The 22,847-nt window shown below is 37.7% G+C and overlaps 1 protein-coding gene across 1 annotated transcript; it reads right to left on the bottom strand.

Moving 5' to 3' along the window:
• Positions 1–440: 440 nt before the first annotated feature.
• LOC145770167 (serine/threonine-protein kinase OSR1-like) lies at positions 441–18,384 on the bottom strand. Its single transcript, XM_082581751.1, has 12 exons — positions 18,255–18,384; positions 17,692–17,798; positions 17,244–17,352; positions 16,544–16,685; positions 15,950–16,115; positions 15,013–15,117; positions 11,870–12,003; positions 10,919–11,033; positions 8,811–8,945; positions 5,941–6,245; positions 4,764–4,885; positions 441–4,310 (listed from the first exon to the last, which is right to left on the bottom strand). Exons 1-12 carry the CDS (start codon positions 18,340–18,342, stop codon positions 4,156–4,158), a joined length of 1,683 nt encoding a protein of 560 aa, XP_082437877.1. The 5' UTR covers positions 18,343–18,384; the 3' UTR covers positions 441–4,155.
• Between the last annotated feature and the right edge of the window lie 4,463 nt (positions 18,385–22,847).

Consider the following 22,847-nt stretch of genomic DNA (forward strand, 5'->3'; position numbering starts at 1 on the left):
ATTATCAGCTATAACAATTTCGATTCACACCATGTATGAAACCAACGCAAAGGAGGAGAGGTTATCACCTACCCAAAACGGCTCTTCCAGGATTCCACACAACAAACTGACAAGAATTCATCAGCAAACATGCCCGCACTGTCCAAACAGCAAACACCAGGGAGTTTAAACAAACTTTCGCATTCTTTGTAGATGGTGCATTTTTCTTAGAACTGTCTTTATTTGGGGCCCAAGAATCGTTTTGGTACGGGGCCTAAACACTCCTCTCAGCGGCCCTGACTAAAGACACCGTGTATTAGATGTGCACACCATACAACTTTACTGCAATTTTTTTCTAGAGAAAATATTGAGCAACAATGGCAATTTTGCTTGAAGTATAGTCGAGTGGTTTTTGTTGTGTTTCATATTGAAAGAAGTTTTTTCATATAAACACACACAAATACGATGCAAGTATTGTATTCTCAAAAAAATATTAACGTTGCAGCCTAGATTAGACAGGAAAACAGTTTGTCCACTCATTTATGACGACCTGATAAAAGGGTGGAATTTTATACCAGTTGCATGCATTCGATGATTGTCACAAAACCAGTAATAAAACAAAAGATAAACCTTCTCTTTTAATAAGTTATTGCAAAGACATGAACACATACACACGCCAATGAAATACACTGCTTCTTGTTCCGCGTGGCAAATGCATACAACAAAACAAGGTAATGACTGGAAAACAAGGGTTTGCTTTTTGGCAAGCCAGTGCTTTTGGAAATCTGGGAATCTAGTATTGAATGAGTTTTAAATCTCCCAGAAAAGGAAAAGCGTTTAACTTTATTCGTTTAATCTTTAATCCTTTTAACCGCTGAACAAACTTATACGAATGTCGCACAATCACGAAAGGAATCCATAACTATGAAAGCTTGTTTAAAGACTCAGTACGTAGAAACGAAAGGGTCATGGCCATTGTGAGTTTATGTCTACAAACTAGAAAAGAAACGTCTGCAAGAAATGTGACGTCACAGTAAAAAAAACTGCAATCATGAAATCTCGAGTGTGAAAACCAGTGAGCGTCATCAGAAACATCAAAGAACTGACGATTCGATGAACAAGTTTTTTTGACGGCTGTTTTTTTTCCAAGACATGAATTGTAAAGAAAATGAACTGAATTCCCATGATGTTCCAAAGAGCCAGAAACTTGGGTTGTGTAAAAGCGACACTCAACGATATCACTTTGGACGTTCAGCATACTATATGACGAATAATCAGCATTAACAGACGCGATTGACGTAATTTGTAATTCACCCAACAACTCACTTCAGAAAAGTCGCAAGAAAAATCCGTAGCGGTGCAATACAATGGGCAGGTGTTCGTGGGTGCTTGGGCACAACAAGTGACAGGTAAAATGCGCCGTTTTCATGACTGTTTATTTGTGAACAATGCGTATCACAGACTGTTTCGTGTAAAAGACAATATAAAGGCAGCTTGGTGAAACAGGCAAGAAAAACACATACCATCCAGAACTTCACAAATGCAGTAGCTAAGCAGCGACACTACACGACGAAATATTATCAAAAATATTAATTTTTTATTGACAAAAATTCGTTCGGATGGTGTTCGCACAAAACTGAAAAATCAACTTCATTTAACGTTCAGTTGCACGTAAAGTATAGACGACATAAGAGCATAGGCAAACGTCAGAATTCCAAACAGCGGTTCGCGACTTCAGTTCGGTTAACCTCAGTTTCCACAATTAGATTCTGCCAACATTGAGTGCCCAAGTCGTTTGCTGCCGTCTCAGTCGGGGTCAGTGGACGCAAATCAAAACGAAAAGCAGTTACGAGGCAGCCTAGCTTTCAAATGGATGTAACTTAACTAGAATTAGCTACGTTTCGTCTTGGTAGATGTGTGAAACGTTGAAGAGACAAACTAACATCATTGCGACATATTTTGGTAGTTGCTCTAACGTCCAACTCTATGTCACGTCTCATGTGAAAATGAATACTCGAACAAATATCTTAAAAAACTTGGAGGTGTAGCTAAACAAGGCGATAATAATTCATTAATCCTCATTTACCACAATCCATCATTTTGCATTGATTCAACGTCTGCAGACGTTGAATCATTGACTGAGTTGGTTACTGTGTTCATCATTCAAACAAAACAAGCATAGTTTTCCTTTATCGTTCTGGTGTCTGTTGTTTAATGAATTAGACCCTGTGGCAAAATACAAATAGACATAACATTGATGAATTGTTGACACCGATAGCTGAGCAGCATCTTTCGGTAGCTTAGTATTATATCTGATGTAATTGCAATCAAACAAAAACAAGACAAACAACATATGTAGACTGCAGAACGAAGTATTATGATTTTTTAGGAAACCTTACCAAAACATCCTTGCTTTTTTCACATCGAAATAATATCTGGCAACACTGAGTTGAATGCAGTGAACAAAACATGCATGAAGATCGTCTGTTCATTCAGATGATTAGGTTAAACTCAGCAAGCAAGACCGTCCTTTTTTGATTCAATGTTTGTAGATGTCAGACATTGAATAACTGTACAAAAGGACGAATTTTGCAAGCTGGAAAAAAGTCAACGTTAAAAACTGATATCTGGCACTTGGGTGGACAGCGATAAACTACGTGAGCAAACAATTTTCAAATAGTTTTACTCAATTTTGTGAACAGAGGGAATAAACAAAAACTGGGAAATTAGAGTTTTACATTGATTCAACGTCTGCACACGACGAATCAAGAAAATACGAACTGATGCATTAGCTGGAAACGCAAAAAAATTGATATCTACACTGGTGACACTGAGTTCTGAGAGTTAATATTTTTTGCGTTCGAAGCTCTTTTCGAAAAAGGTGAAATAGCTAAAATATCTACTCTAAAATACAGTAGGTCAACAGCTGTCCAGGGTTCGAGTCAAAGACGTGTGCATGCTGTAAATATGTGATTGGTAGACAGCTGTGATTAGGAACAGTTTATCGGATTAGTAAGATCACCAAAAAGTCTAGACATGCAAGAGCATCGGAATAGAGATGAAATCTCAAATAAAAAAAGCACATCACATGCGCAGCTTACAATAGCGGGAGGTTTGCAGACGAGTAAATGATGTAGTCTTATTCTAAATCAAATGTACTTTTAAGATTTTGGAGAATTTAATCGGACAAGTCACACATTGTGAGGTTTTCTAGAAAAATTTTATTCTATTTAAATGTTTATTTAGCGGTAGGCAAGAAAATAACAGCAGGTTCAACAATGCATAATTTTTAGAGACAGATATTTTTCGAGACGTCTTGAAAAGGCCAAAAAGATTTTTAAAGGCATGCATAGTTGCATACCAACCGGCAGTTGGATTCGAACTGCAAAGCGAAAATATTACGCAGCTAAAAAGTTTATTGCAAACCAAGAAAATAGTTCTTAGTCATCAAACTAGTATATTTTTCCTTTGTAGGTTATGTCCCCAGACATCGAATCAATGTAAAAAAGAACTGGTTTGCTAACGACAGTAAAGTAACACCAGATCCCACTAGACTTTCGATGAAATCTGTAGCCACAAATTTTCAAAAGATTTCCAGTCTGCCAGAATTTAAACCAATGTTGAATAACAAATGGTATCAGTGAGCAAAAACTTGCCATTTTTACATCGTTTCAACGTTGCAAAACTGGCAACTTTTGAAAACTGGAGTGTGCTAATTGAATAACGAGCATAAGATCACAAATGACATTGTCAGAAAAGGTGTCACATAAACGGCAAAAATTGTTACTTTGACGTTTGCAAGTTGCAACAACGTCAGCCATTGTGGTGGTTGCCCAGCTAGCAAAAGCTGCCCTTTTTACATCGTTTTGGCATTGCCAGGCGTTGAAAAGATGTAAAAAGGACAACTCTTGCTACCTAGATGTTGACTTTGGAAATTCATTAATGTCCCAGAAAACAAAATCATTCTTACATTGATGTCGAAGCAATGTAAGAATGACGGATTTTGTTTTCTGGAGTGAAGCAAAACCCAAGAGCAGAGAAAATAAAAAATAAGTTCCCCAAACTACACCATCAAAAACAAAGCAACGTGATCCCTACGTCACAACGACATCATCCACTGATCTGACTATGACGTAATTTAGACGCTGATGTGATACGCACACCGTTGAAAGAAACTTAAGTTTTGTTGGTGTCGATTATACTTAATTGGGCAAAACCCAAAAGAGTTCTTTCATCTGGGACTTGATTCGTTTGGAGAACCCCAGGGTGAAGGGGAAACACCGCTAGGGATTTTATTTCGCCGGAAATCACTTTCGAAAGGGTGGCGGCAACTGTGAAGAAAAGTCATTGGAATGAAACGTTCTGTGACTTACGGGAAAGCATAATGTCAGTCAAGAACAGCTGCAGTTATTAGTTTGTTTTAACCATAGTAGGATGAAAAGCACGGTTTTGTTTGTTTCGCTTATGTATAAAATAGATTGGGCAACATACAAGATACAACAGTTGGGTTTTTTATCGGTACTTTGCAGTGCTTCCAAACTTTTTTTATCTCATTATACAAAATGTACGAATGGCAAACGACAGAGAAGTTTGGAAGACCATGATCGTCAACGTCTGTATCAGATCAGGCAAATAATCATCATCGTACAAAATGTTATATGAACTGAAATACAGACTAAATAGAAATACAGACTAAACACACGCAAAATAACTTTCTTCCTCGAAAACGTTACAGTCAGAAAATGTAAGCATTAAATAACCCATAAAAAAGCAAACCAAATTACCAATAATTTTATCCATCCCGCTGACCAGCCCGGCTCCCACCAGTTCTTGCGCTATGCCATCAGGTGTGTCCTGATCTCGGGTGAAATCAAACTTTATATCGTGAAGTTCCTGCTGTGTGTTCCTGTGAAATATGCCGTCTGTAATCACTTCAGCATCAGATCTGATTTGGTTTGCAATACACTGCAAATTGCTAAGTTCTATTTTGGGCAAAGCCTTCTGTTGATTGTAGCAATGTCGCTCTTTTGAAACTTGAGTTTTTTTATTGCGTAAACTTTTGCTGTTATTTTCAAACGGTGATCGACTTGCAATCGTGTGAAAATAATGACCGTTTGTATTATCGTTACTTCTAAAAGTATTGTACTAAAAGTGTGGTTTAGTCTTTCGAAGCCGAGAGCATGTTTGTATTCATGAAATTAATTCGATCTCTCTCGAGCACGCTGTAACACTCGAGTTTTGTCACTTCAACCGTTTTTCAGACCCCCTGCTATGTTAGGAACATGACAATGAATGCAAAAGTTTCGCATTCATCAGATGAACGTTGCACCTACTGGCTACTGCTAATAATTCTAATAAACACCAATAACTTGTCAGTATTCAGCTGTTGTATTGGATTGTCGATAAACCTTGTATCAATGCCATTTCTTCAACCTGTTTCAAGACTAAAATTCGCAACAGCCCATTCATTTTAATTATGCAACCAGACAACCATAATGACAATGGCATATTATTTTATTTCTTTTTATCAAAATTAAGCTTCTTTACGAAAAGCTATCGATCAAGCAATTTTAGGTAAAAGATCGATAAAATCCTTTCGAGACGATTAACAACAATAATCGGCTGACGTCATGACAAAGACTCTGTACTTGTGACACAGAGCGGCGTAAACACACGTTTGTGATAGAGGGAGAAGCTTAGTCCAGGGGGACCAGGACTACTGTTTGATGCCATTAGAGCAAACATAAGCACAAAAAAATGGATTTGTTAAAATATGCATCAATTTTTGGAATGATTTCTCCTTCTTTTCCGTTTCTTCCGTTACACTGGCAAGTTGGCACATGTGTTTGCACGAAAGTTAAGTCGCGTAAATATTGGTAGAAATATATTTACTTCAAAAAACATGGATTGTAACGTTTAAGACGTTAACACTACAACGACCAAAAGATGGGCACTGCATACCTCAGTCGAAGAACCAAGCTGATTGGCTTAGAAGCTGTGGGACTTGTCACCAATAATTCTGGAACCGATGGGTCCGAGGTCACTTTTTGAGGGGATTTTAGCGGGGGTTCCGTCCCGCTGGAAGATCGCCTCACCCCATCCACACCAGTTATGGGTCCGTCACCCGGGGGCTGGAAAAATGCAGGGTGGGTTGGAGAGGTCGGGCTTACTGGGTGAGAATTTGGGTTTTCAGGGATCGAAGCTTGAGGTTCAGGATCTTCTGCTGGTGTTGATCCATTTTGAGGGTTGCTGGCCAATGGTGACGTCTTTAAATAAAAAGAAACAGAGTAAAAGTCAGTTTTGTCTTAAATTGTATTGCTGATGGTCATTGTGTCGCGTTTACGAAGTCCAAAAGCGTAAATGAACAGAATGTCTTCGAGTCAGCTGCTCCCAAGTGTCTTGCTGAGACACAGCCGCGTGCTCTGGAGCGGTGTCGAACCGGCGTCCTTTCGAACGTCGTGCAGACGTTCTCACCACTCGACCAAGCAGCCGACAAAAATTAAAAAAAATGACGAAGCAATAATTACTAGTTCATAACATTTAAATCATACAGTATACGTGCTTTCTCGATTAACTGGCGTTCGACAGATTGCACTGCTTTGGGATAGTATTTCAATATCAGACGGCTTTTTAACCGGTTGTTGCAGAAAACGCTCACGAAGAAGGAGTCTCTTTCCGCAATCAAACCGCAGAGCTACCTTGGCAGACTAATAGGCAATCAAGACACCCAATCGATATCCACTGGCTGGATCCAGTCTGTGCATGACACTGTGATGTCATGATCTTACCTGGCAACTCAACTAATTTTCAATACTTTGATTTTGAAGCTATAGTAGAAAAGTTACAATCAAAAAACAATGAGTGGCTTTGTTCCAACAATGGTTGGAACAAACCGCAAGAATGTTCACGAACAACGTCTCGAAATTTTGTAGAAAATAACTTAACAGGCGAAATAAAAAGACGAACAACTTGTAAGGCAAATTGACCAACATAATTTATAAGTTAAGGAATTGCACGGGTACCTTGAAACTCCTCAGGGACCCCTAAGAGTCCACGGATACCCAGGCCTTGAAACTGAAGGCGGCCATCGCGGCCATGGCCGCGATTAACCTACAAAAACCGACATTTTGTCCGCCGGTTTCGCCCTTCCGTCGGCCGCATTTGTCCGCCATGAAGTTTCGAGAAAATTTTACGCAAGCGGCCTTGTGAATAAAGTACTTTGCCACTTATAATCACAAAGGATTAGAAAGCAGTCAAAGCACCTGATAAATCACAATACACACTGTCTATGCTTGAATTGTTAACATTATTGATTGACCAAGTAGCAGCTGATGTCTGACGATAAGCAGGATGCAAGTGACATCACAATACACTTTATTGATGCGATATATTCAGTCTTCGAAATTAGCGTCGGCAATAAAAATGCCGAGGCCACACGAGCGCTTGTAAGGTTAGGGTTAGACATTCCTCCCAGTCGTTATGGTACAGCCATAGATTTGTTCCTTAGACAACACCCTGATGGAGCTCTATGAAAAAGAAAGAGGTGTGTGGAAGTGTGTCAAAGCCCGAAAGTCGCAAAACGTGGACGCTTCATTGCGAAAGGCGAAGACGGTGTAGATTTATAGCCAAGCCTCTTGATGTGTCTGATTCCAGTGATGACGTGACAACATCGTGCTCCGATACAGCATCTGATGATTCCGATTCTGACAGCTATTTCTTTATCAAACAGACTTTGTGTTGTTCGCAGTGTCGCAATTGTGCCGAAATTATGTTAGTGTATACGTAAATTGAGGCAATCTGCTCGCAGGGAGCTATTAATTTGTTACCGGTACCTGGTTGGGCAATTAACGTTATTTTATGATAATTCAACGTGGCTAGATGTCGAATTAATGTAAAACAAACGTAAATTTCTTATTGGGCATTGTTGTTACGAAGTAGCCTATAACCCGCCGGAAAATTAAATCGATCTGTGCTGACTCGAACGTTGAATCAACCCAAAATAAACTTACTTTTCCGCCCGTGAGTTATTTAACGTGAATTAATGTAACAGCGTGCGACGTGCGTATCTTGTTGCTCGCTTTATCGCTACTTTTGGTATTATTACATCACAACAAATCAAACAGTGCGGTCGTGATAGACTACTCTCTAGTATATTTTTCGTTTCTCGTTTTGGTACAATTGTTTCGTAATAAACGTTCACAGCAATTGCCGAGGCAATTTAAACTTTTTTCGTTTGGCCTCGGCAACGTTTCTGCCGAAGTAAAAATGTGCTAATTTTGAAGACTGTATGTTGATGCGTGTCGACGTTCCGATGGCCGCCATGTGCTTGTGATTGGCCGCCGAACAGCTTGCTTCAGTCGGACACGTTTGGCCGCCGGATAAAAAAAGTTGTTTCGAGGCCTGGATACCAGTTTGAAAACCACTGCTCTAGACGTTTTAGGTTGAGTTAGCCAAAAGTTTAAGATTGACGAATAGGAAAAAACCAGTGGCAAACTAATTTACAAGTATTCGAAAATGCTATTATTGCAAACAAGCAAGTAAAAAGTTCTCTGTTGAGAAGGAGCGATCTTCCTGGCGTCAGCACCACCTGACTACTCACGAAAGAACAGCGAGCATTGTGTTTCGCTAACCATACCGGTTTAGCCTCCACACTAGCCATCAAGACTTTTCTAAAAACATGTGTTTCTCGGCAGTCGAGTGTAGCAAGAATTGACAGCCATAGACACGTGTTTCACCAATGAGGCAGGGCTCATGGGCAGCCTCATGGGCGAAACACTATCAATGTCAAGAAAGCAGAAAGCTCTGTTATCTGTACAGGTGTCGCTACTTGCCATGTGGGAGTTCCTGCTTTCGTGAGGCTCGTCAGTGGAATCGTCATTTTCGTCATGATACTCGTCATCACTCCACTCCCAGTCGCCCTCTACCGTCTTGTGTAAGCGACCGCTCGACCCAGGAACTCGTTTCGGCTGTAGACAGGCAAGATGAGAGATAGAGTTAAAAGTTTGGGAAAACTAACCTTTGCTTGCTGTTGACAGCACAATGAAAAATGCCGAGAAAACAGTTTTGTTCAAGCTCAGCACTGGCGTGAGTTTCCAGCCTCAATGGTAATAAACATCTATCGTTTTATTCCATTGGTCCTTTTTCAGGAACGTGATATCTGCTGAAAACGGTGACAAGCTAACAACCGGCGTGCGAAAAGTCGCGAGAAGATAAAACAAATTTATAATCCACACAGAAAATTTCATTGTTTGTCTGTAAACCGATGCAAAATTGACACAGTTTCCATGCTGGATAAACAACGCTGACAAAAGAAATCTTTCTAAGTACAAAAAAAAAATTTCCAAAACCTCAGCTCAAAATGTTGAATTGCGAAAAGCCATAAAACAACACTATGTTACGTTAACTTTCAGTGTACAATACACCAACGAGGCTGATCACAGACAACATTGTGGTATTATCAGGTAAATAAAGCTTAAGTAACTTAATGCCTTCAAATATGTGACTAAAACTCATCTACAAAGAGAAAGCAGATACAAAAACTTTTTAAGGTATTAAACTACAAAACATTAAATTGACATAAAAAGTGGTGAATAATAGAGTGTGCAAAGGTGAAAAAACACATCCACTTCAACCACCTCTGGCATAGATTGAATGTTTGGTGGAATTGGAATATCAAAACGTGAGCTCTGCAAACTGCAACCTTTCCAACAGCAAATAAACAAAAAAAAAAAAAAACGTGAAGAAATTTACCGAATCCTCTTCGTCAGAGGACGAAGGCTGATAAAAAAAAGAATTAATATGGTTAACACAGTGGTTCTTAACCTATGGGTAATTACCCACATGTGGGTAATTTCAGGATAGCAGGTGGGTAATCAGCTGAACCAGAATATTTAGAATTATAGATGTAACAAACAATGCCACAGCTGTAAGTGGTAAAGTTGCTTTATTACTTATACTTTTTTTTGATGTTTTGAGTCCGTTCAAAACAACCAAACAAGCACAGTGATATTTTATCATTTTCAGAATTGTTTCGTCATAGTGATTTATTTTTCGCATTATTTTTGTTGCCGGTTTTATGTATTTCATATTTGTGACATAATAAGTAAGATTTTTCTTGTATAGCCTAATCAGTTCAGTTACAGTTGTTTTATGAGCAAGCTTGATGGCTGCGTTGCTGTTTGAAGTAGTATAGCTAAGTGTACATTTAGAGTTAGTGTTGAGACGAGCGAGCTATAGGCTATACTTTTGAAGATGAAAGCTTGGGAAAATTCTGGGGAATGATGGGGAAAGCATATCCAAAAGTTGTGCAAAACCATTAACATTGTTGACTATGTTCCTTTCTACTTATCTCTGTGAATCAGCATTTTCAAGTGATGTTGCTTTGAAGTCAAAATTACGAAACAAGCTGTTAGATCTGAAGTCAGACTTGCTTTGTGCAGTATCCAAAATCGCACCCAATATTGCATCGATTGTACACAAAAAAAGCGCAAATGTCTCACTGAAACTATTGATGCCGTTCTTTACGTTATATAAATGTTGTTTTTGTTGAATAACGCTGTTTTATATTTTTAATATGGTAAACTAGTTAAAATTAGATTTTGGGTAATGGGACTTTGATCTGGACAGAAATGGGTAATAAGGGAAAAAAGGTTAAGAACCCCTGGGTTAACAAAAGGAATTTGGCTTAAACTGTACCGCAACTCATACACGAAAATCGACAACATGGTAGTCGCTGTACTTTCAACGGTGGAATCCTAACCTTACTACAAAAACGGTAGTACAACACAATGACAGCAGATGAGTAGATAAAATATGAATCGATAATACGGTGTGGTCAGTCAACAAAGCTGATGAACACGTCATGAAATCATTTTGCAAAAAAATACTTTAGTGACCTTCATCACTCAACTAAGATAAGAATGCTGAAATTACAACCTACCGTCCGAGCTCGTTCCCTGAGCGAAGGAGAGTTGTTAAGAAGGTGGTCCACAAGGTATTCCTTGCTCTTTGCTTTCTTGAAAAAGGGATCTTTGAGCAACTGGTTCGCTGAGGGTCTGCAAGATAAGCACATCGAGCGCTAGTTGAAGTGGCAGAGAATGAAGAAATCCACATGATAAACACGAAAATTCTTGAGCAAGCAAACCAGTCCATTTTACATCAATTCAGCGTTTGCAGACGTTGAATCGATGTAAAAAAGGACCGAAGAGTCACGGGCGCGTAAAATGAATCATTCATATTTTCTTTCGTAGGATAAGTTCTTCTGCAATGGTCTGTTTAAAACACATAGAAACATTAAAGGTGCACGATTAATTGGTCTTTGAGTGAATCATAGCGATTAATGTTCATGGGGGTGTCAGCAAATTTCTACCTAACCAGTTTGAAACACGAGAAACTTCTCTCCAAAGCTGACTCGTTTTAATCGCAAGGTATTATTGTAGAATGTAGATACCCAAAAGAAAGCTGCGGTTCGCTTGTCATGAGCGAACTTAGACAGCAACATGCGCACACGTTGAATCACCGTAAAATGACAGATTATGCTGTGTGGGAAGTCACCTGTACAGCATCTTTGATGGCATTCCAACATTGAAAGATTGTTTATACAGTCGCTTGATTCGGATTTTAAGCTGTTAATAATGTGAACAATATCCTGAATTTGTTGAAAATAAAGGTATTTGACAATGCTTCACATTTGACTATTATACCTTCATATCTGGTCGATGACGTTTGTGCTGTATGCTGGCACATAAGAGGTTTTCGGCTTTTTATCTGCGCGATGTTGTGGCAAGGGTCACGTGACTGCATGTCTGAGCACACATTAACCTTTAGATCCGTGAATGTCACGTGCAGGAAAGGTGAACAGTGAAAGCAGACATTCCTTTTAGATACGCACCTCTTTTCCGGGTCACGCTGAAGGCAGCTTTCAATCATCTTTCGAAACTGTTTGCTGTATTTCTTTGTCATGTTTTTGTTGCTCACTCCCGTCTCCAAACAAGGGGGGTCATTTTGTAAAGTTAAAATTAAAACCTGAAAACAAATGACATGCTTGAAGAGTCCAATGGTTAGCCTAACGTGCTGAAGCAGCGTCAACATTGCCATCTGACGATAAGACAGAAGCCTATTTCGCTATTGTGTCGTTACAGTTGTAGCGCATATTCAGATTTATCTTATAATTTTCATTTTATTCACGTACGCGTCGAAAACGTTTGAGTTGATTTTTTAATTATGTTATATATCCTTGTAATAAAACATGTTAAACCAAACCCGCGAAAGTTACTTTGTTTTGTTTGTCTATGGTTTAACAAAGCAAACTCTCCACCAAAGCTATATTTAATGTGAATAGCCCAGATCATTTATGGATGAAGCTAGAAACTAGGTTGAAAAGATTACTTATTTTTACATTGATCAAACGTCGAAAGACCACTGTTGCGCAATTAGATAAATGATTGGGTAGGAAATTGAATTTGTAAACGCTACAAGCGAACCAAGGCAGCAAAATCTGCCACTTTTTCATTCGTTGAACGTCCGCAGACGTTGAATCAACGTAAAAGTGATGGATTTTGTTGTCTGGGAACATTGCACTGAAGGGAATCGATCAATGGAAGCCGATGAATCAATGGAACAGAAAAGCAAGCAATTAGCGACACGAAAAAGATCTGTTGCTAGGTTGCATTTTCTAACTACTTGGACTAAAGGTTGAATTGCCCTTTAAGCTACAATTAAGATAGGTCAGGCAGTAAAACCGCGATTAACCTTTTACTGATAAAATGGTCTGGGGTAAGTGTTATTTAGTCCGCCCAAAACTGACACATTAAATGTAATATCCACTATCCAGCAACTGAAAAAGAACTTTCAAGAAAGGCAGTATTTGAAAACTGCCCACATTATTGATTAACACATCGAGAGCATAAAGATTAACGTTGGTCATGCGTTGGATTAAGAAATCTGAAGTATCTTTGCCTCTCTGGCATGTCAAGAAGTTCAAACGTCTAAGCGGGATACTTGTACATTTGTACAATCTACACAGCACAGCTGCATCAACTAACAGCTAGAGATAGCACTGAGCCAAAATGTGTTGCAGATAGTATAGGACACAGTAGTAGGGCAGTTTCAAAAACATTTGTTATGTGAAGCGAACTCCCAAAATTATGAACAAAAATTATCTGCAAAAAATTTGCAAAAAAAGTGAATTTGACAAATCAATCAATGTATTTGTGCCAGAAAAGCAACGCGCAGTTCAGTTGATGTAAAAGCTGCAGCACTAACTGCTGGCTTACCATCATTTTCTTTTTAATAACAATCAAGGAAGATAATGGAAAAGGTATAAAAACAATCAGGAAAGGCTTGAAGGTGGACACGAAGATTGGCTTTCTTGCCTTCCCGTCCACTTAATCTAATCTTCAACTACCGGGCGTAAGTTTGGATACGACAAAAAAAAGGAAAGGTACAGTATACTAACAGTTTCACTGCAGACAGTAAGTGGATGAGTAGAAATGATTTCGCTTATATCCAACCTGAAACACCTAACAACAGCACTTGTACAAGACAAATGATTGAATATTTCTGTTGAATCGTGCATACTGCATAGAGCTAACTGAATTAAAATCAAATTTAGTTGTAGCTGGGAAAGTGTCACGAAGCAGTGCTGGTTTTGGCACAGAGTGAAGAAAAACCGCTCATCTTCAAGTCCTTTGTACTTCATTTTAAACAAATGTGTATCGATGCTGAACACACGGTAGGGCAGAAAAATAATACATATTATACACATAATGTAAACCTGAAGTATGTTGGGTTGGTATGATAGCTTACAGCCGCGGGTATATACAAAGAACTTTTTTTCGTAAATCACTCTTAGAACAATCTTCAGTTAAGCAGAATTGAGCAAAGTGGGACGGAAACGCTGCACGTCACTGAACAATCTGCTGCTGCGCAATAACAAAGTGACGGGACTAAACAAGCGAAGCAATTGTCCACAATGACAACTGCAATAGCACTTGCAAACCATAAACAAAACAAGCCATGCTATTCAGATTCTGTAAATCTGCCGAGTGTACAAGCCAAGGAAAGACGAACGCGCGGCATTAATGCAAAGTGACTGTGTGTGCATTTGCATGAAGGTGACACCAGCAGTCAACAATGGTTGAAAAATGACATTCAGTTGGCAATTGCGTCGTATCCTGGCAAGCAAAATGATTTTTTTTAATTGATTCAACGTCTACACATGTTCAATCAACATGAAAAGAAGTGGTTGTTGTTGACTGGGTGTTTCTTGCATGAATAAAGAAAACTATGCAAGAAAAGTGTAAAGATTGTCTTATAACACAGACAATTAGGTATATCTTTCCCATTCTATGATTACTCAATATCTCTTACATTTGAAAACTATTCCTCTATCATGATGCGGGGTGATGAATATAATTGGTACAAAACTGCTGAAAACCATCACTTACAAGGTGACATTGGCAACATGACACGAGCCATGACTGCCAGGTTAAAGAAATGTGCAGCCACGCACTTGCCATTTTTCAAAAGCTCGGAATCGACAAATATAAAAAACCTTTATCGGCTAAAACAAAGATTTACTGCTTAGCTGCGAGTGCAACATCTGCAGAGTAGGCAGACACGCGCCCTGCAGCGTATACAAAATAAGGAGAGAAGAAACGATTAGGGTCAAAGATTACAATCCTCGCCGAACATGGCTAGTATGCACGGTTGCACGTGTGTACACAGTACAACACCAAAACCGAACATGTAGTTGTTCGTTGGTTTTCCTAGTAGTCAGAAGAAGTCGTTTTTACATCGTTTCGACATTTAGCAATGTTCGCCGTTAGCTTACTGTTAGTGTTATGCACAAACTAAAATGATGTCAAACTGTATTTCCACAAATTCCACTCCAAATTCTACCATGTCATAATCTGCAGATCGAGTAAAAGTTGACTGTTCAGTAATGACCACAAGTGAAAATTGAAGGGAGGTTCCAGACGTTGTACCGATATAAAAACATTATTATAGAACGAAGTTTTCGTTGCCACAAACCTTCATAGCCGGAAATTGGTGATAAGGAGCTTTTCCTGTGGCTAACTCAATGGCTGTAATTCCAAAACTCCATATATCCGCTTTGACACCGTAACCATTCGCAGCCTTAAAAGATGAAGTTGTAAAAGCAAGACTGTAATTGAAAAGCTTTTATTACAACGATCATGCAGCTGAAACAACCACACATTTTTTTAAATAAAAAATAAAACATAAAACAAATCGTAAGCCCAGCAGCACTATTGAACACAAATTTGACAAGAAAGTAAAATTCAGCATAAAAATCGATCTCTATTTCATCAGAATAACTTAAACTGGAGAATTTTTTTGTTGAAACGAAAAAAATGAAGAAACAACATTCTGTTGCATTGACAATTGACATGTTTCGCTTAAACTAAAGCGTGCTTTCGACTCCTCAGCCCTACAGTTGATAATGAGGATGTAGATCAGACTGAGCAAAACAGGCCAACAAGGAAGGTAATATTTGTGCTCCTTTTGGCATCTTTACTAGTACCGTACTGTACTAGGGCAACCACGTGATTAAGCTACGGCGTGGAAGGAAAGTGACCACCATCCATTAAATCAGGGCATCTCAATTTTTTTATTGTTTTAATAGATAATTTTCGATGTGACCCCTTGTTGGGAACTACACATTGTAGGTCCACGTTTAATTTGATTGGCCGCCTTAAACATGATTTTCAACCTCATTAGAAGTAGCGGCTAATAGTTTGGGAAGCCCTGCATCAGATGTCTTCACCAAACCACCTACAAAGTTAATGAATACTTAGAAGTCCATTACTACTGTATTGTCCAAATATTCACGATGGTACAGTGGGGAAGGACAACTGTAGTGCAAAAGGACCTTGTCAAGGATTATCAAGGAAGCAAAATATACATGCCATTAAAATTTTACAGCAAACACTTTACTCCAACACTTCACCTGCTCCATAACTTCTGGTGCCATCCAGCAGGGTGTTCCGACAAAAGTGTGACGTGTGCGGTCACGTGACAGATTTCCACCAGACGCGATGAATGAGCTGACGCCAAGGTCAGCAAGCATGACAGTGCCATCATCTCCCAGCAATATGTTCCCTGCTTTGATGTCCCTTCAAAATAAACAAGTTTAAATGAAATTTTGACAACACATAAAACACATCGCTTCTTTGAAAGATTGCAAGACATTATTTCTTTTGAAAAAATCATTTTCAGCTGTTGAAACTTTAAAACGATGACTTTGACTACAATTGCTATATTCAATCACAATTCCATGCTGCAAAAAGGACCACGCTGAACACTGCCAGCGATCCAAACACTTTCCAAATTTACTTGGAATTAAGTAGTTTTCAATATTTGTATTGAATAATCTAGCCTATGTAAAAACAATAAGAAAAATTAAAATTATTCTCCAGAATGAAGAAGCACTCTAAAGTAGCTTAATCATTTCAATTCATAAATATTTTTAATTAAAACACTTCATCAATGATAATGATGACTTAATGAAGTGGAAAGGGGAAATATAAAATACAAAAACTACCTGTGAATTTGTCCATTGCGATGCAAGTAATCCAGCCCTTTTAAACATTCTCTTAAAATGGTCGCAATTGTCACTTCCTCTAAAACCCCATGTTCATCTTCTTTTTTCTGAACACGATGCTTAATGATGTCCAAAACGGATCCTTTAAAAATCAGCAACTTAAAGATAAAACATTGAGCTTCCATTTATATAGCAATACCAGACATCCATCATCACACTGTTATCACTTATCTGACTGCACAGTGCACATGACATGGGTAGAAGAAAAGAAATGCAAACACATTCATTTATGAATCAAAAGAAGTCAAAGGTTTCTAGCCCAATGATCATTTTTTCCCAACAACCTCTTACTAGTGACTTGTGAGCTAAAAATACTTAACAAAAATGCAAAAACAGTAGAAGATTAACTTAGCACAATTTGGGTTTAGAGGTAGAATCATGATGCTGATGAACACGTGCTTCATACTTCAGTGCCAAAGCGTATTAGGTTATGCATTTTATGCTACTGGTATTTTCTAACACTTTAAAATTTCTCTCCATCCACCATAACAAGAACCACAAGTGACAAAAAATATAATGAACCAGACTACCAGAGAATCATTATGAAAAGTAATATTTACTCTGCATTAAGAAAAAGTGAAACATTGAGAAATCATTTTAAAATAAAGCCACACAACTTTAACATTGTACAGTAGCATACCTCGCTCGAGTAGCTTCATAATCAACCATACTTCTGTTTTCACAACAAATGCTTTATAAAAGTACACTACATTGGGATGATTGCATTGGCTCATTGCTCGAACCTCTTTCTAAAAAGCAATAGTGTGCAATGGTGAATAAATGAATATATGATATTAGAAAAGTTTTATTTAATATAAAAACTTCTTTGCTTATATGCCAGTCCACCACTCAAGGTTTTCAAGTGATGAGAATCATTTTAGAAATTAAATATTTTTAACGTTAAAGCTTTGTAGTGAAAACTTAATCATTCAAAAAACAATTTGTCATTTATGAAAAGTGCAGTTAAATAGCCTATTATATAAGATGAAAAGCAAAAAAAAGAATTTGCATATGTGCCATGGTTGATCTAAGATAAAAGTTTGTTTAACGAAACATGCAGTACATAATTACAATACATGAAACATTACCAGTAATTCATCTTGATTGGTTGATTCCAAAGAGATGCGCTTGATTGCACATGCTTCATTTCGTGATTTACAAAATGCAGCTTGTACCACTGCAGTAGCACCATGACCTAAAAAGTAATAATACAATGAAAACGTTGAAGATTGCGAATTAAAATACAGTTTTTATATTATTTGTTCAGCAGTTGGGCTTAAATATATACAGTATATATATATAACTAAACTATAAAATGAGCATAATGCATTTTTCATCATTCTTATAGCACGTTGTTTAGCCTTAAAGTCGCTCGCAAATTCTAAACTCTCCAAACACATTTCATATCCGCTTATGAAAGCAAAATTACTACCTACATGAAAACTATTTTTGTGCAGATTATTTATTATTATAAATGAAATTTTCATTAAATTTAGATTTATAAAGATACACTTGCACAGTTAGAATTTTGCAAGAAAGTTTTGGAATTGCATCAAACAAAACTAACATTTGTTAGCATCCAACCTTTGCAATACCAGGAACAAGAGACATTAAAATCATAGAGAAAGAATTAAATAGACTGCAAACTTACCTATAATATCTTTTAGTTCATAGTCATCCTTATTCACAGGCCATTGTCCATCTTCACGTGCAGCAACAGTTGATGCACTGGCAGCCATAACAAAAGATAATACTATTCTGAATTGTATTGCACAAAAACGAAAAAAGCTGCTCTTATTTGTTCTGTACAGCTTTTAAGAGCTAACTAAAACACACAGCTAGAAAATAACATTTCATCAAATTGTTTTATGCTAATTAGTGCAAGTAAACAATATTGTTTGGTACAATAGCTTGTCAAACTGATATGTATTAAAACCATTTGACATAAAACATACTGTACAAGTTTGGGATTGGGTAGAAATTATCAATAGGCCACACACTATTTATTACACAAATTTGATGGCCTATGAAAGCAACAAACTTTTCACACTCCAGGTCCAAATCTTAAAACTGAATTCATGATAAATTGAGACCTGCAGATAAACTAAGTTTAATAAATTGAAGAAGATAATTTGATTGTGAACAATTTAATACCAAAATCAAGGCTTTGTCAGTCCGAGAACATAGATTCAAAACCCAGTAGCGCACACAGAAAAAAAATTAGGGGGTCTAATTCAGAAATGTCGATCGTGTGATTTGCGACAATAGTGACAGTGACAATAGGCTTATGCCTATCACTTTGATTAATATTTAAAGGCACTCATGGCCCACCGGTTACCGATACCTGTGCCAGGGGTCCAGCGGAGCGTTCAAGCTCTCTTGGAAAAATAGTTGATTTTAACAATGAAAATACACCCCTGTTAAAGGCTCCTAATAAGGGCCAATGTACATTACTTTGCTAAACTGTTTTCACTTTCCTGAATTATCCCCCATCATTATATTATACATTTATACAATGCCTTGTGTAGACATTAAATTAGGTGTAAAAATGCAAAATCAAAGAAAGTTCTTAAATAGACGAAAGGAAACAGGTTGTAACATAACTCCAGAATGAAAACAAAATTCACCAGCCAACGAGCTACAATTTGATATCAAGCCGTCTATGATGTTTCTGAAGTTCATTTAAAATTTTTGTTGGTGAAATTGGAATTTCCCGATGACTGTTCAACATTGCCAATCCATTTAGCCTTTCTTCTCCCATGCTACTTTGCAGAGCAGGTAGCTTTTGATCCTCTTCAGAAAACAAGCGTTCGCTTGTACAAGTGGTGGCAAGGTAACAAATATTTTTAACAATTTCTAAATCAGGGTTGATCTCTAAGTGGTCAAACCTGGTTTTAACCGGTGAAAACTAGGTTTAAACCGGACAAAACCCAGAAAAATATTTTTATATAGTGAATGGTCGGCTACCTGGGCTATTTAGGAAATATGAAAGCAGTTGTGAGTTGTGACCATTTTGATGTGAAGGCCTTAAAATAGCTGGCGGCCATGGCTGCCTGAATTTTCATTAATGGCCGCCAAACATTAATACCGACCTGTCGGGCAGCCACAGATGGTTGCCTGTAAAATTCGTACGAAAGTTTATATTTATCTTGGATTTTTCTCTTGTTTTAGCGCCGCCAAAAACAAGACATCAAACAGCGTTAAGACTACTACCTTAATTACATGTCGTGCTATGTCTTATGTGCTATGCAACGGGAGGGCAAATGTTGCACAAATTTTATGGCAAAATTGATGGCAAATGTTTTTTATAAAAAAAAATTGTTGGAATAAATTCTTGTACTTCAGTTGGCTGTGCAAATGTTTCATCGTTCTACCAAGCATTTTTTGGTTCATCAGAAATTGATTTTTAGAATTTGAATTTTCTCAATAATTAAAATAACCAACTGATTGAAATATCAAAAATAAACAGAGAAATTGAATATTTTTTGTTCCAAATCCAGCATTTAGGTTATTGTTGATCAAAACAAAATATAGTTGAACATCATTACTAATAACATGGAGGGTAATATTTTTAATTCAATTGAAAAGCAACTTGATTCATACACTAAAGGGGTTTTGACCAGTTTTAACCAGTAATAGGTGGTCAAAACTGCCCGGTTTAAACCAGGTTTTAACCGGGCGGTTTAAACCGCCCCGGTTTAAACCGATCAACCCTGTTCTAAATATTACAGTAGATGTCTGAATCACATAGCAATATTGCTTCAATTGCCGATGTCGGTGGACGCACGTCAGACGTCATTAGCATTACTACAAAACCGTTTGTTCAAAAGCGTCAATTCATTTTGTAACAAAGAATCAGAATCCAACTCCGAATCTTTGCAGTAAAATTCACACAAATTTGAGAAAAGTTGCCTATCTAGGTTTGTCCAATCCAATTGATTGTTTACTTTGTAGTTGCTTACTAAGTGGCAAACTGAACAAAAATATTTCGTTTGATATCAGGAGAGAAAATACGAAGTCAAGCCTTAAAGCAGCCGGCGGCCATCGCCGCTAAGTAGTGCTTGAATGACTGCCTGTGCTACCTCCTCCGTCGGCCAAGTTTGGCCGCCGGTCTCTTCTAGCCAATTATTGAATTTTGCAATAGAATGATTGTGGATTAAATGTCGAAAATACGCAGTATCGAAGAGTGATGCAGAATTAGGTCAGCGCATCATAGTCGCTACTGTTGTATTGAATATATCCAGCTGCGATCACTAGCGCTATAGGTAAGTCTTGTTTGCAATTCCCGATGTTTATTTTAACAAAGTCTTAATCCGAAGTGCTAATTTACATGGGCTGGCAATATTGTCATTTGTATATATCGATTCAATGTTGTCGGACATTGAATCGTTGTTAAAAAGGAGAACTAGGTTAGTTGACATCCGTGGGTAAAACACGTGTCTCCATAGTTGAGAACGCTGTGGGTTGGTGACTTCACACCTTCAAGTTCAATGGTCAGGTTTTATGAAAGACGGTATGCAGTTGAAACAATTTACTGAGCTGCGAGCAGTTAAAACAATTTAGGGTCGTTAGATGGTCCCGCAATACCGGATTACAATCCCGATAAAGCATTTAATGCGTGGTACAACGATTCTATTGCATAGCAGCACGTCGCCCAGACTTCAACAACGCTAAGTGATCATTTTAACATTGTTGCAAGTTTAATGCTATTTACTTGTGCTGCCTATCGTTATTGTATTTTGGCCTCCAAGCACGCAGATTTGGCCGCCGAGAAGGAGCTCTCGGTAGGCCATGATGGCTGCGGAAAAAAAACACGAGTTTTAAGGCCTGCGAAGTCCAGTTTAGATGTTTTGCAGAACATACAAAAACTTCATTTTTGGTGGCGGGTTTGGGAGGGGCTTGAGCCCCCTTAGCCTCGTGCTGAGTGTACTACAGTCAAAATCAACCAACCTATTTGACATCTAAATCGAACGCTAACTGGGACTGGGCTGGCACATCTTGTTGGACTGGAAGCTGAGCCAAGTTTGCTTTTTTATGCAGAGCTGCCAGACAAGTTTGTGTCAATCGCACTTAAATCGACAAAACTGCTTTTCTTTCAATGCAAAGTGTTGGATTTTTTTAAACTGAAATTAAATTTTGTTGCTTTATGTCAGTGGAAGAAAGACAGATTCATATGCATTTAAATTGTCATAAATTGTTACTTTGCGTTCGTTTCAATTGTTTTAAAAAAATAACTTTCACTTACGTAGTGTCAGCTCAAGAAAAGGCCAAGGCAGTTTGAAATTCTTAGGCCCAAAAATATGGAATGATTTACCTTCTGAAGTAGTAGGGGCTACGAGTGTAAAAACTTTCACAAAAAAATGTAAAATTTATTATATGAAAAAACTTTGTCTGTGACTGTTTTTATTGCCACAACATTGACGAGTGTTATCGCAAATTTTTCGGATTGAACATTGTTGATACTACGTAGACCTAGGTCTACTACTCACGAACTAGTGCTAAGTACTATTTATTAACGGCTGTCATCTTATTAACTGTATTCAAGTCGGCCTATAAACTGACTGATTTTGTTAAGGTTTAAAGTTATATAGGCTACTATGATTAGGCCTACTTTTAGTGTTTCTGTTTCGTCTTTTATGCTAGCAGTTAGAAGTTGTTGTTTATGCATAGTTTTTTGTTTGTTTTTTTTCTCATAACTTACTACTTTTGTAGGGCATGATATTTTTTGATATTTGAATAAAATCACAGCAATTCACTTGACTGTCGCAGCAGTAAACAACTTTTTGTTTTCATTTTTTACGGAACTTAAGCTTATCCTATTTTAACGCATATCTTGGTTTCAACGTAATGCCGATGTTTGACATTTGTCACATTAAAAACACGGGAAGCAGCTGACTCGATGACTAATATAGTCTTTCGCTGCTTCCTGTCTGTTGTAGATTCTAGTTATGGTGCTATTTTATTTGCATTGTCTATATTTTGTACCGTATACTTTTCTCGCAACAGACAAAATAAAAGGTTTCTCTCTCTCTCTCTCTCTCTCGTTCAATTCAAGCTTTGTAATTGGTGGCAGCTGACTTTGGTGACCTTTTGGTCTTTCGCTGCCATCCTTGTTGTGCGAATTAATTATTTGTGTTTAGTGTGTTTTTGCTTTTTGTGTCTTTTTTTTTCGCCAACAAAACAAAAAACAAACTGAACTGAACTAATGATAGGTTATCTGGACTTGATTTGTTAAATTTCATTT

Source organism: Aplidium turbinatum, chromosome 5 (genome assembly GCF_918807975.1).
Source record: "Aplidium turbinatum chromosome 5, kaAplTurb1.1, whole genome shotgun sequence".
In the NCBI taxonomy this organism is placed as follows: Eukaryota; Metazoa; Chordata; class Ascidiacea; order Aplousobranchia; family Polyclinidae; genus Aplidium; species Aplidium turbinatum.